General features: G+C 42.9%; 2 protein-coding genes across 4 annotated transcripts; both read right to left on the reverse strand.

Annotated features, from left to right (window-relative positions):
• Nucleotides 1-557: 557 nt before the first annotated feature.
• On the reverse strand, nucleotides 558-5,172 carry LOC6504579 (arginine/serine-rich coiled-coil protein 2). Of its 2 annotated transcripts, XM_001966555.4 has the most exons (4): nucleotides 5,018-5,172; nucleotides 4,220-4,609; nucleotides 2,042-2,275; nucleotides 558-1,972 (listed from the first exon to the last, which is right to left on the reverse strand). In XM_001966555.4, the coding sequence occupies exons 1-4, from the start codon at nucleotides 5,078-5,080 to the stop codon at nucleotides 752-754; spliced, it is 1,908 nt and encodes a 635-aa protein (XP_001966591.2). In that variant the 5' UTR covers nucleotides 5,081-5,172; the 3' UTR covers nucleotides 558-751. The 2 variants fall into 2 exon arrangements, with proteins under 2 accessions (XP_001966591.2, XP_014759743.1); XM_014904257.3 differs by lacking the exon at nucleotides 4,220-4,609 and having other exon boundaries at nucleotides 5,018-5,167.
• Nucleotides 5,173-5,925: 753 nt separating this feature from the next.
• On the reverse strand, nucleotides 5,926-12,318 carry LOC6504578 (putative uncharacterized protein DDB_G0291608). Of its 2 annotated transcripts, XM_044717218.1 has the most exons (4): nucleotides 11,991-12,318; nucleotides 11,839-11,890; nucleotides 7,101-9,784; nucleotides 5,926-7,033 (listed from the first exon to the last, which is right to left on the reverse strand). In XM_044717218.1, the coding sequence occupies exons 1-4, from the start codon at nucleotides 12,201-12,203 to the stop codon at nucleotides 6,791-6,793; spliced, it is 3,192 nt and encodes a 1,063-aa protein (XP_044573153.1). In that variant the 5' UTR covers nucleotides 12,204-12,318; the 3' UTR covers nucleotides 5,926-6,790. The 2 variants fall into 2 exon arrangements, with proteins under 2 accessions (XP_044573153.1, XP_014759742.2); XM_014904256.3 differs by lacking the exons at nucleotides 11,839-11,890; nucleotides 11,991-12,318 and adding an exon at nucleotides 11,172-11,371.
• Nucleotides 12,319-12,940: the final 622 nt, after the last annotated feature.

Raw genomic sequence — 12,940 nt, forward strand, 5'->3', positions numbered from 1 at the left:
TACATAGTCCCATCTCTGGAGCAAGTGTCATCTCTATCAATATTTCGCTAATATTAAGAAGTTCCATCTCTTAAGAAAATATCATCTCTAGGGATATTTTTAGGGAAATTTTTTAAAATTTGAAATTCAAATTTGATTTACATTTTTCAAAGGTTCTTTTTATTCATAAAACGGTATTTATTTAAATTTTAATTACATAATTATATACAAAAAATTCTATGCTTCAAGATAGCAACAAGTGACTATTTTATTTAAATGAGATTGTATGGAAATTAAGGTAAAAAATGTTATTAATTCACAAAGTCTTTGCATTCATTTTCTGTTTTTATATTTTACTGTAACTTAAATTAATATATAATAACCAGATTATATAAAATAAAACTTTAAATTTAATGTTTATTTGTCAAAAACAAAACAAAAAATGTAGAAAATATCAATCACTTTGATACAAAAATAAGATATTTATAAACTCTTAAATAATACTTAGATTTAGATTTAAATAATGTAGTAGTTGACGTAGTTCATCCCCCCCCTTAAGCAAGAAAATTGAATCCTCGTTCTTCTCATGCAACGTTTATTGGAAATCAAAAAACATTTGCTCAACACAAACAAAACTTTGAGGGATGAAGGGCAACAGCTTGACATGACTAATGAGTTGAGTGGTGGCATTGTATTTACAGCCTGTTTGCGTGGAGCTTGCACTGCTCCAGCCTGCCTGATCCTCCTGCTTCTGCTCCGGCCTTATCCCCCTTTAGAAAGTGCGTGGCTGGGAGCCGAAACCTAGACCTACGCCACGCATCGTGTGCGTGGCCGCTCGCGCCATCTCGTACTGCTGCTCCATGTTGGAGAACATGCGTTGTCGCAGCTGAACATCCGCCGGAACATTTGTCGGCGCGCCTGCTCCAGCTCCTGCTACAGCTCCTCCTCCTGCACCACCTCCTCCTCCTCCTCCTGCTCCACCTCCAGGCGGTCCAGCACATCCGGCCACTGCTCCTGCACCCTCAGCGGTTGCACTGCCGTTGCTGCCTGCGCCCTCACTGCCACCAGCTTCCTGGGCGTGAGCCTCAGCCTCGCCGCCCATGGAGGCGGGGGCGTGCTTGATGCCCATCAGCCGCATAAACTTCGAGGCAACCTTGCCGTCAGAGTCCTGGGAGAAGTGAGCATTGCCCCACTTGTTGGCCGAGTCCTCGTTCTTCTTGGAGCCCCATAGCAGCTTGCGCTTCTGCTGCTGCTCGGCATAGCGATTGGCGTTTATGATTCCGGGATTATAGTAGCTGGGCAACTGGATCGGGGATTCCAAGGCCGACTGCGGAGTGCTCAGCTCGAGGGACATTAGCGAGGGTATTTTGGGGGCGTAGTTGGGCGTTGGCAAAAGTCCACCGCCGCCAGCTGGGGCCGCTCCTAGCCCACCACCACCACCACCCCCTCCGGCCAACAGTCCACCACCTCCGACCGCTGCTCCGGTCGATGAGCCCGATGTCATGGCAGCAACCGCTGCATTGGCGGCTGCCAGAGCCACTGCAGCCACTGACGACGAACTACTGCCAGTGACACCGCCACTGCTCTGCAGGTGAGCACCACCGCTGCCACGGTGCGTTCCGGCAGACTGTTGTTCCTCCCTGGGAGATCTGGAGCGGTAATGGCGGCGACGGGAGGCGGGGGGCGTATCATTGGCCGAGCGGGAACGAGAACCAGATCGCGAACGGGAGTCGCCACGACGCCGGCGACTGCGATCGTGGTTGTGATGATGTTCCTTGCGCTGCTCCTTGTCCTTGCCGCTGTGATGATGGCGACTGCTTTTGTCCGACCGACGGCGATCGCGGTCCCGATCACGGTCCCGATCGCGCTCGCGATCACGTTCCCGATCACGATCCCGTTCCCGTTCCCTGTCGCGGTCGCCGCGCTCACGCTCTCGCTCTCTGTGGCCGCTGTTGCTGCTGCTCTCTTTGGTTCGATAATGGCGATGGTCACTCTGGAAGAAAGGTGTGACCAAAGTACATTAATTTCTAAAAAGGATCAAGATCTCATCCTGGATATCTACCTTATTGTGTTCCCGGTCACGACTGCGTTCCAGATCTCGCTTTTCCCGCTCACGATCTCTGTCGCGTTCCCGCTCCCGCTCTCGATCCCGGTCTCGGTCTCGGTCTCGGTCTCGATCTCGGTCTCGATCCCTGTCCCGATCACGCTCCCTGTCTCTGTCCCGTTCTCTATCCCTGTCCCGGTCTCGTTCGCGGTCTCTGTCACGCTCCTGGCGCGGGCGACTGGGATGGGAGTCCTGTAAAAAGAGAATGGGTTGGAGGCGGGGCGCCACCGAGGAGTAGAACATTAAAATCGAGTCCTTGCAAGTGTCGCCGTGTGCTGGCGAGTTAAAAGATAGATCATCTAGGTGCTAGACTACAGAGGATTAATCGGAAGTATCGTATTAATCGAAATAATCGGAAAGTTTATATAAGCCGGCCATCACAGCTGGGGGGGGTGGGGAGGCGGACGGTTCTGCTTCTGGGCTCGCTGGCTCCTTGGATCCTAGATTTTATTTATATTTTTTTGTTTTTTAGAGAGTTGTTAAGTTCTATTTGATCGATTTATTTTATTCGATATTTTTGTTTTTTGTTTTTTTGATTTTTTTTTATACTCACTTTCGTGCGGTTCGATCTCTCTCTCTTTCACTTTCTCTCTCTTTCGTGCCACCAGCGAGTGAGTGTGTTTGTGTGTGTGCCAGGGGGCTTGTGCGTGAGTGTGTGTGTGTGGGTGTGGGTGTGGGTGCGTGGGGCGATGGTGTCCTGGAAGTTGGATATTCCCAATATCGTTATCCAACACTGACACACACACACACGCACACAAACAGACACCAGAAGCCCCAAGGACTCACACACAAGCCTAGTTACCTCTAGTTATCGAAGCTATCGGTGTAATCGGAAATCACTGCAATCGCGCGATTACTATCGATCGAGTAGGAATCATCAATCGGGTGGGTATATTTTTATTTGTTTTTTTGTTATTTTTGTTTTTTTTTTTTGGATTTTTTGTTCTTTGGTTTTCTTTCTTTTCTTTTTTGGATTTCGTTTCGTTTTACATAATAACAACAACAATGATAATAAAATGATAGAGTTTAGTGATTTAAATATTAAGAGTGGCATATAAAAGTTTTGTAATCTTAACTAAGCTGCAAGGCCAAAACAACAACAAGCGGACCGACAGAACATATCTTCCAGATAGGTATTGGCCTGGCCGAGAGGGATTATAGACCCATTAAATGGTATTAGATATATGTACATAATATTAGAATACTTTTTGATTTTTCTTTTTTTGGGTTGGAGCAGAGCGTAATATCGATTATAATCGATAATATCGGAGGATTAACGGAAGTTCTTCAAGTTGAATCAGGAATGGAAGATTTTTTAGAGTTGGGAGCAGGGCGTTTTAATCGATTTCAATCGATAAGATCGGAGGATTAACGGAAGTTCTTCAAGTTGAATCAGGAATGGAAGATTTTTTAGAGTTGGGAGCAGGGCGTTTTAATCGATTTCAATCGATAAGATCGGAGGATTATCGGAAGTTGAATTATGAATGGAAGAGACTGCCCTTGAAATACTTGACCTACTTAAATAAAAATTTAATAGTGTACACTTTTGGTAAACAGAAAGTTGTGCATTATTTGCTTAGAGGAGCCACCACCGCCCCCCCCTGGTGTATCATAATAATTAATTAGTTGGCATAACCGACTAGATGGCCTACATAAAATATTGATTTGCCTGCCAGTGCCAGCACTCTAAAAGTCATTTCTAATTTCTCATTCCTCGAGATGTGAATTTTTAATGCCCCAAAATGTGGCATTGAATGGCTGGCTGCTAGGCGGACTAGAATGGATGTGTGTCTTTATTGATTTCTGTCGCTAGCGCATTGTCCGCAAGTGTACAATAGTGCGGATGCGGGAAGGAACAGCTGCACAGCTCGGCATGGCATAATGATGGAGCATAAAGCACACACACACACACACACAGAGATAGGCAGGCACTAGGCACTAAAAGGAAGATGCTCCAACCCATAAAAAAAAAAAAGATAAAGAAAACACTGCACTTTTTTTTAGCACACACACACATACACACACAACAAACATACAAAAACAAACAAACAATTGTTAGGATAGAGTATAGTGATATAGTAGGACAATATCGATTTGGGCCGGAACATTCCGATTTGGAAATGGATTGAGATTTACCTCATCTATACGGATGCGGCTGCTGCAACTGCTGCTGCTCCTGTGATGTTGATGCAACTGCAATTGTAATTGTAATTGCGATTGCGATTGGGATTGGGACTGGGACTGTGACGTCGTCAGCAGTGGAGAATTGTTATTGTTGCGGTACTGTTGATTTTGCAGGGATTTTTCATGTTGTTCTTGTTGTTGTTGATGGTGTTGATGGTGTTGGATATTTTGTAGTTGCTGTTGTTGCTGTTTTTTATATCCAAAATTTGTAAATTTTTGACGCGGGCTACTCTCTATGCTGGCATCGCCATCAGCATCGCTGCTCACGTCATTGTTGTTGTTCTTTTTGGCCCTTTTCAGTTGCTGTTGCTGTTGCAGTTGCAGTTGCTGTTGCTGTGGTGCCTAGGGGAATTTTTGCAACTATTCAGAAACAGCAAATTCGCATTATTTTTCTAAAGCTCTAGCATTACAACTAATTGTAAATAATATAACAATTTTTTCTTTTCTTTTCTTAATTTTTTTTTTTTTTTCTCGGGTGGGAATTTTGGGGCTTCAGGAATACTAGGATCAAGGAGCTGCAACACACTCACACACCAACACCAATACACACACAACACACACACACACAGTTTGGCCAAAAAGGAAAAGGGCGCCCGCACGCCACTGACAAAAACGAAAAAAAAAAAAAAAAATAGAAAAAAAAAAACCAAGAATGTGTACACAAAATGCGATGAAATCGCATGGCGAGATATCTGTTTTCAGTTACTGTAGCTTTGACCTGCTGCGGTGCTACGGCATTGCAATATTTACCCGAATTTGGTAGCCAGCCTCATCCTGGTCCTCCTCGCTACTGTAATTGACCAGCGCCTCCATTTTTTTAGACGACAAAATGCGTCCGGGGCCGAAAAAAAATTTTAATAAATTGCCCGAGCCTTGAGATGGTCCAAAATATTTATTTTTTCTCGATATTTTCGCACTAATATCGATATTGCCAGAATATCGATATTTTAGGGAAATTTCTTTTTTTTGAATTTTAGGTTTGGTATTTTCTACAGTAAGGTCACACACAGATGGCAGATGGAACATATTGGCTAAAAGCTGTGGCGCCATATCTAAATTCCTGTTGTTTTGGATTTTACTGGGCTTTAAAAAACCTGCGTTTATGTAGAGCCTATAATATAATCTAAATTCATTTGATTCTCTCTATGTTCTCCAAACAAAAAAAAAATACTAATAAATTTCCCAAAACCAGGGATGCATTTCATTGGACGTTTTTCAGCACTATTTTACTGGTTAATCATACTCCAAGGCATTTCAAACTTGTTTTAAAGGTTTAAAGGTTTTTCTTTATATAAAAATAGTTTTTAGTAACATTTGAACTACTTTTGTTTATTTTTGTTCATATTGTGAATATTTTTTACTTCAATAGTGTATTATTACTGGCTAAAAATGTAAAAAAAAACTAGAACTTCACCATAAATAGATTTTTATTTCATTTGAACTTTATTTTCGTTTATTTCCTATTTTATTTAAAACTAAAAATTAAATACTACTTAAATAAAGGTTTGAAAGTCTTAAGCTAGTTTTTTTCCAATTTGATTGGCTTTTATTTTTATTATCTTTAGTCTCTGGGTCTCACATTTGGCATAAAATTAAAACTAATCAAAAATGACCAATTTTGATTAATTGAAAATAAATTATATTTTAATGTTAAATGTTTGATGATAATTTTGTTAAAATGAACTGCGCTTTATTCTATGAAGTCTTCGGTTTACAAAGAAAAAAAAATTATACAAAAATTGTCACAAAAATTGTTCAGTAAAATTTGAAGATCTTTACAAATGTTTTTTTTTCTGAAACTTGTTACATTTTGTTTGCAAATTTTGTTTTTTAATGAAATGAAAGTAATTTTAAAATGCGCTTTAGATTCTCTGAATAAATATGTTTGATAAATATTTTTGATTGAAAAGTGTAAGAATATAGTTTTTGTTTAAGAGGAATAGATAAATACTTTTTTTATGTAGTTTTTCCTTTGAAATTCTTTCATTTCTATTTCTCCATTAGAGTAGATGGATAAAAAAAATTGAACATTTTGTTTGTTTTTTCCATAAAAATGGTTACAACAATTTTTAGGAATGAGTTTTGTGATTTGCGTGTTTAGATCTTTCAAATTTGAGATTTTGAAAAGCATAAATTGTGTTTTTGTTGTGGGTTTTGGATTTTGCATCAAAGTTTAAAAAAAAAAGTATAGAAAGTTAGAGAAACGTGTAGTTTTGTTTTTCAGATTTTTCCTTTAAAGTAAAGGATTTTAAAGGATTTTAAGTAAGAGAGTTTAAGATTTAAAGGCACAAAGTATTATGGATCATTTTCTACATCTACCTCTATTTTTAGTTTAAATATTTTTGATTTTTGATTAAATTGTAGATGTTTCTTCTTACTTGCCTCTTTTAAATAAATTATCTTTTATCTTTCTTGTTTTTTTTTTTTAACTTTAAACTTTAACTTCAATTTAAAGCTAAAGCTGTTGCCTTAAATTTTGTATTTATCTTCCTGAATATTCAATATGAATTAGTCCTTTTTGGCTTAGTCCTTGCGCTTCTGGTTTGGCGCCGGCAGTGGCGGGAAGTTGGCCTTGTTGAGCTTGAAGTCCTCCTTGGCCGGGGACTCGGCATTACCTCCTGAACCGCTGGAAGAGCCAGTTGCTCCGCCATTGATGCCACTTGAGGCGCCAGATCCGGAGGCACCTCCCCTTCCGGCGTTATTGGCGCCAGGATGCGAATACCCTGTGGCTCCAGACTCGTTTGATTTTTCAGAGTTGTTCTTTTTCTAAAGGGATTAAATAAAAACTTAATATTTTCAAGATTTTTAATTAAAATTATATCGTTTTTATTACCTCATTGTTACGCAGACGCAGCACCTGAGAATTCCCGGAGAAGCTGCCATTCGAAGTAGAAGTTTGAGCTCCAGCTGGAGGATCAATCCCAGCCAGACGGAAAGCGGCAGTGGAGAACTTGCCCTTCGGCTGCTGGAGCTTCAGCTTGAGGCGCAAAGTGGACTGATTCTGGGTGGAAGTGGAGTTTTGGTGGCCAGTGCCAGGCTGAGCAGCAGTATCGGTAGGATCTAGGGTGTCCTTGTACCGCTTGCCCATGGGCATGTCGAAGAAGAGCTCGCCGTAGATGGCATACATCTGGAGAGCGTCCAGGTCCTCCTGGGAGAGGTTGTTCGGGAAGACCTCCACGTGCCACAGGTGGCAGGCGTCCATCCAGTTGTTCCATCCGGTGAAGTTGTTCGACTTGCGGTGGAAGCGGCTGTGCGGCGGCTGATTGGAGTGCGGCTGGGCGGAGGCTGCCTGTGGCAACTGGCGGTCCTGCTGCAGATGCTGCTGCTGCTGCTGCTGGTTGTGATTTTGCTGCGAAAAGTTATGATTCAGCTGCTGCGGCTGCAAGTTGTTGTTCGGACGCTGCAGATGCTGTTGTTGCAACTGCTGCTGTTGCAACTGCTGCTGTTGCAACTTCTGTTGTTGTAGCTGCTGTTGTTGTAGCTGTTGTTGCTGCAGTTGCTGTTGTTGCAATTGTTGTTGCATTTGCTGTTGTTGTAGCTGTTGCTGCTGCAGCTGCTGCTGTTGCAACTTCTGTTGTTGCAACTGCTGTTGTTGTAGTTGTTGCTGCTGCATCTGCTGTTGTAACTGCTGCTGTTGTAACTTCTGTTGTTGTAATTGCTGCTGCTGCAACTGCTGCTGCTGCTGCTGTTGCTGCTGCTGCTGTTGCTTCTGCTGCTGCGAGTTGTTCTGAAGATGTTGCTGCTGCAAGTTAGCCGCCTGAAGATACTGTTGCTGCTGCGCGTTCGAACCTACGGCTGGCTGACGAGAATTCGGTGGCCAAATGTAATTGTTCTGCTGCGGCTGTTGATTAAGTTGCTGCTGCAACTGTGACTGGGCCTGGAGTTGCTGTTGCAGCTGCGAAGGAGGCTGAAGTTGCTGCTGGAATTGCAACTGCTGCTGCTGGCCCTGATATGGTTGAAGATGTTGCTGCTGCGGCTGACCTAGATGCTTCTGCTGCAGCGCAAGATTCTGCTGCTGCTGCTGCTGCTGCTGCTGCTGCAACGGAGTAAGATGTTGCTGCTGTGCTTGGGCTAGATGTTGCAACTGTTGCATCTGCGGAGGCTGCGACACATGTTGCAGCTGCTGTTGCTGCGGTTGAGCTCGAGGTGGCGGCTGCTGCAGTTGCTGAGGCGGCGGGAGAGCCAATTGGTTGTTTCTGAAATTCTGGGTGGACGGCACCGGATTGCTGGGCACCAGGGATAGACTCCTCTCGTTGTCGAAGTTCCCGGCCAGGAACGGGCACCAGTTGTCGGAAGCGGTGGCGGCCTGGCTACTCGGCGGCAGGTTCAAGCCCAGGTTCTGGTTCTGTTGGGCGTTGTAGCGACTCAACTGCTGGGGCGGAATCAGGTTGCGGAAGGTCGAGGGCCAGTTTGAGATGCGCCCGCCCATGCAGCGGCGCACCACCGCCTGATCCACGCTCCAGATGCTCGGCAGCCAGTGGCCGGGATAGTCCCGACTGGTGTCCTGGGCGAACGGGGCCCGACTAGTGATGTTCCGGATGCTCTCCACAATGCTCAGGTGGGGGGCGTCCGAGGCCGAGTTCCACAGCCACTCGGTGGTGCCGAAGGTGATCCTGGCCTTCTCCGCCGCCCTCTCCCGAGCATTGGGTCCGCCGTTCCTCAGCCGTTGCATCCTGGCCTCGTACCCAATCGGCTTCAGCTTCTTGTCATCGGGGGCGACCTCTTCGTCGTTATCCTCGTACTTGGCATTCGGCGGACTGTTGTCCTGCGACTCCCCGTTGTCCAGGAAGCTCAGCTGGAGAGGATTCTGCCAGAATTCCGGTGGTGGAAACCCAGTTTGCTGGCTCCGGCTGGCACCAATGGCGGCGGCGGCGGCGGCGTCACCACCGCCGACAGCCCCCTCCGCCTCCCGGCTGGCACCGGTAATGGGCATCAGTGGGCCGAGATCCACGACAATGCTGGGCGAATTGTCGCGCGAATGACTAGCACGGGGGTAGGGCGAGATCTGGATGGTGGTGGTGGTGGTGAGCTTGGGCGAATCGTGCCCGTTGACTGGATGATGATTCGAGGGACCTGCACCGGAGGTCTGGACCATGACTTCTCCAATTGGCTCCTCCAACAGGGAGCTGCGACGACTTGAGTACGAGTTGATGGAATTGGCCACCGAACTGGTGGATGGCGGCGATGGCGTCACCGAACTAATCGACGGCACTGAGTACGACTCCTGTACGATCTCCACCACCTTCTTTTTGGTCCTGGACTTGGAGCGCTCCTTTGTCTCGGACTGGGTTTTGCGACGACCTCGGGCACCGTTCTGGAATCCTCCCAGGTCCATAAAACTGCCCAGTGTGAGCGGACTGCTGTGGTGGCAGTAGTGGTCGAAGAGCTCCTTCTCCGCCACCAACTTCTCTGTGGTCTGTCCCGAGTAGCAGCTGCTGGTGCTGCCAATGGAGCTGGAGCTGGTGCTGAAGCTTCGGATGCTGTGTACTGGGACACTGTTGTGAGGACGCCGGACACCTGGATGGAGGAAAGGATGATGAAGATGGAGCGAAGAAATGGCAAGGAAGTGTTGGAAGGATCCAACATTGCGCCTCAAAACCGAATTGGATCGCTCTTCTTATAGGGGTATAAGGGTTTCTACTTAAAATGTGATATTACAGAGAGTTAGTACATGGATCTAGTTAAGATAGGTAAGATAGGGCTATTATAGAGAGGTTAGTAAGAAGTATTATACACTTTTAGATTCAAAAACATAAAATAAAGAAGTCAAATTATGCTTCAAATAATAAAAAAGATCAAAAACCTTAGGAATTACTTTCGCCAGAAGCTCAGAAAAAGTAAAGAATGTAGTTTATAGTACAAAATATAGTATCAGAGTTCTATAAACAACTTACACGGTGCCAAGTCACATTTAAATATTATAGAGTGCTTTGGTTAATTCAAATGATTATTTGTTTATTGAGGGACATGGGATAGGAGGCTTAACCCAGAAACCCGATGAATCGGTAAACAATCGACGAGTTAATGACAATGTTATGTTTTGTGTTAAAATAATAAATAAATGTGCAAAGTACTCTTGCAAAGTGGATGGATGTAGGAATGAAATGGTGTTCTAGGGAGTTAATTTATCATTTTTGGTTATTTATGGCTCGCATTTCATCAGAGTTCAGTTCAAAATGTTACCTTTTCATTGTCATTTTTTTGTTTTGGCAAAAGAAGAAGTATCTTTCCAAAGAAAGCAGCGCCAGTTTCCTATTTCTTTCCTAAAAAAATAACTTTACTGGAAATACACTTGATGGGAAAAAGAAAAATATCCTGAAAATACCCTGAATTTCAAATTGAATATTTTTTGTTCGTCCTGCAATTGTTACAAGAATTAGAAATCACTTTCAAAGGAATAATATTTTTTAAAAACTAAAACTAAAAACAAACACCAAATATATAGATTTTTAATGAATAAAAATAGGAAATAAATGAAAATTTAAAAGCCACGTGGAAGCTTACAGCGTTTTCGAACACGTGCTTCAAAGAAAAGAGAACGGTAAAAAAAAAAAAAAAAATGGCGGCCATTCAAAAATGACCCTCAATCTCGAAAGTCACTCGAAGGTCTCTCACAAAATGGTTAAAAACCAACCTTTTAATAGAGGTTTGTCTTGATTTGTGGTTTTCTTTTTTTATTATATAAGCACTTTTATCAAAAAACGCGTTTTATTTTTTTCTTAACTTTAAAACCTTTAGAAACCTTTCTCTGAAACAAACACGTGACTACTAACGAAAAAAGCATGGCACTTTTATTTCTTAAAATTTAAGCAGAAAGTCTGCTATATCTTTATCGCTTTACCAAAACGGTAGAACAGATTTCACTTTTCATTAAGTTCTTGCACTAAATTTCATTTGATATTACCTGAAGACTTCTTTTTTGGATTTTTCGAAAAACAAACTTGAATTTGAGGAGCGAAGACCAAAGAAGCACCGTTCTTGTCGAAGGCTGGGACCGAAAAGAACGATCTGAGCATGCGCGACCTCTGACCAACACTAAACAGCAACATTGTGACCTAACCAACACTAACGAGTGTGCAAGTATGTATGAGTGCATAGGAAAGTGCAACAGAGAGAGCGAGACAACTAGTGTGTGGGCTAGGATAAAAGCACAAAAGAAGCGCCAAAAGGGGCGTCCCTTAATGGTTAACGGTATAGAATGGTTGTCCCTGAAAATTGTGTGGAAATTTTTGTTATTTCAATAAAAAAACAAAGAATAATAATTAAAAAGTAAACAATGTGAGATTAATTGTAAGAATTCCAAAAGATCCGGGGGGTTTGTTTTGGTTTTGGATTGGATTATGGATTATGGATTATGAGATTGCTTTGGCTAGCATTTCACGTGTAAGGCATTTTTCCCCCCCGGTCAGCACTGTTTTCTTCATTAGAATAAGTATGAGGATGGAGGTTCAATGTCCAGAGCTTGTCTCCATGCTTTGTTTATCAGTTGGGTGCGTTTTTTGTTTATGCCGCCGGACAGACGATCCCCAATCCCTCAATATATGCCCATATGATAATTATTGTCGACTTACCGGGTGGATGTAGCGCCAGCGACCTGCCCAAAAATTTCTTCGATTTCAAAGGCTGCCGGAAAGCGAAAATAGCGAAAATAGCGAAAATTAGACCCATGAATTTAACAGATTCAAAAATAAATTAAAAATACTATTTATATTTGAAAACATACATGACGAGTGGATATGAGCTCGGGAGCTAAAAAGTTTGCAGGCAAATTGGTAGCCTGGTCCTTCTCCTCCTCAATCTCCTCAGCACTCACACGCTCGTCCGGATTCTCCAGTTCCGATCCCATTCCGGGAGCATCTGTTGGGTGGCCCGGGCGCTGGAATATGTCACCTTTGTTCTTCTTGCGCTTGCGTTGGCGTTTCGTCACGTACTTCATGATGGCACTGGTTTACTTTCCAAGTCCCCAAATATCTCGCAGGCGAAGCGCGCACTTCACTCGCGACTAGGGCCGACTGATCGGCTTGAAGGTTGGACGAGGAATGAGGCTCTGGGCTGGTCTGGGGAAATATTGGCAACACATTAGAGGGAGATAAAGGGTATTGGCTTCCATAACGGCCTTAAGAGAAAGGGAGATGGCCGGGAATGGCAACGTTGCCACACCATGGCAGGAAAGGGGGCAGAGAAAAAAGCTAAGAATGGGAGAAAGACAAAAATATTGCCTTGTTTTGGGAAATTTACTAAGTTTTCTTTATGATAATTATCTTTAATATAATTATTAATTATTGAATTAAGCGTTTTAGAAAATGATTTTACAAAATATCATATTTATTTAGAAAAAGCATGCTTTTTAAGCAAAACAAACTCAAAAGCACATAAATTCTGAAAGTTTTTAGAAAAAAAAACACGTTTTCAGGTGAAAGTTTCTAGAAATTTTGACGAATTAGTCATATTTTATGAACTCCTTAACAAAATATCACATTCACTTAAAAACATCTTGCCCAAAAATCTAAAAGCAAAAAGTAACAAAAAATCATGGAAATGAGAGACGTTTTAAGAGACGTCACGTGGGAAATCTTCAATTTGGCACCGTCTTCTTAATAACATGTTTATTTTGGTTAATAAAAATCACATTTTGAATAATTTTAGTCATTTTTTTAAACAATTTTCATTCAT

This window comes from Drosophila ananassae, chromosome XL, assembly GCF_017639315.1.
Source record: "Drosophila ananassae strain 14024-0371.13 chromosome XL, ASM1763931v2, whole genome shotgun sequence".
In the NCBI taxonomy this organism is placed as follows: domain Eukaryota; kingdom Metazoa; phylum Arthropoda; class Insecta; order Diptera; family Drosophilidae; genus Drosophila; species Drosophila ananassae.

Excerpts from the sequence above, each read along its gene's own strand:
- LOC6504579 (XM_001966555.4), bottom strand. The coding sequence starts at position 5,080 with ATGGAGGCGCTGGTCAATTACAGTAGCGAGGAGGACCAGGATGAGGCT. Across the intron at positions 4,610-5,017 it reads AGGCTGGCTACCAAATTCGG|GCACCACAGCAACAGCAACT; the intron begins GTAAATATTGCA and ends AAATTCCCCTAG. Across the intron at positions 2,276-4,219 it reads GCCGCATCCGTATAGATGAG|GACTCCCATCCCAGTCGCCC; the intron begins GTAAATCTCAAT and ends CTCTTTTTACAG.
- LOC6504578 (XM_044717218.1), bottom strand. The coding sequence starts at position 12,203 with ATGAAGTACGTGACGAAACGCCAACGCAAGCGCAAGAAGAACAAAGGT. Across the intron at positions 11,891-11,990 it reads AGCTCATATCCACTCGTCAT|CCTTTGAAATCGAAGAAATT; the intron begins GTATGTTTTCAA and ends GCTTTCCGGCAG. Across the intron at positions 9,785-11,838 it reads GCTGGCGCTACATCCACCCG|GTGTCCGGCGTCCTCACAAC; the intron begins GTAAGTCGACAA and ends TCCTCCATCCAG.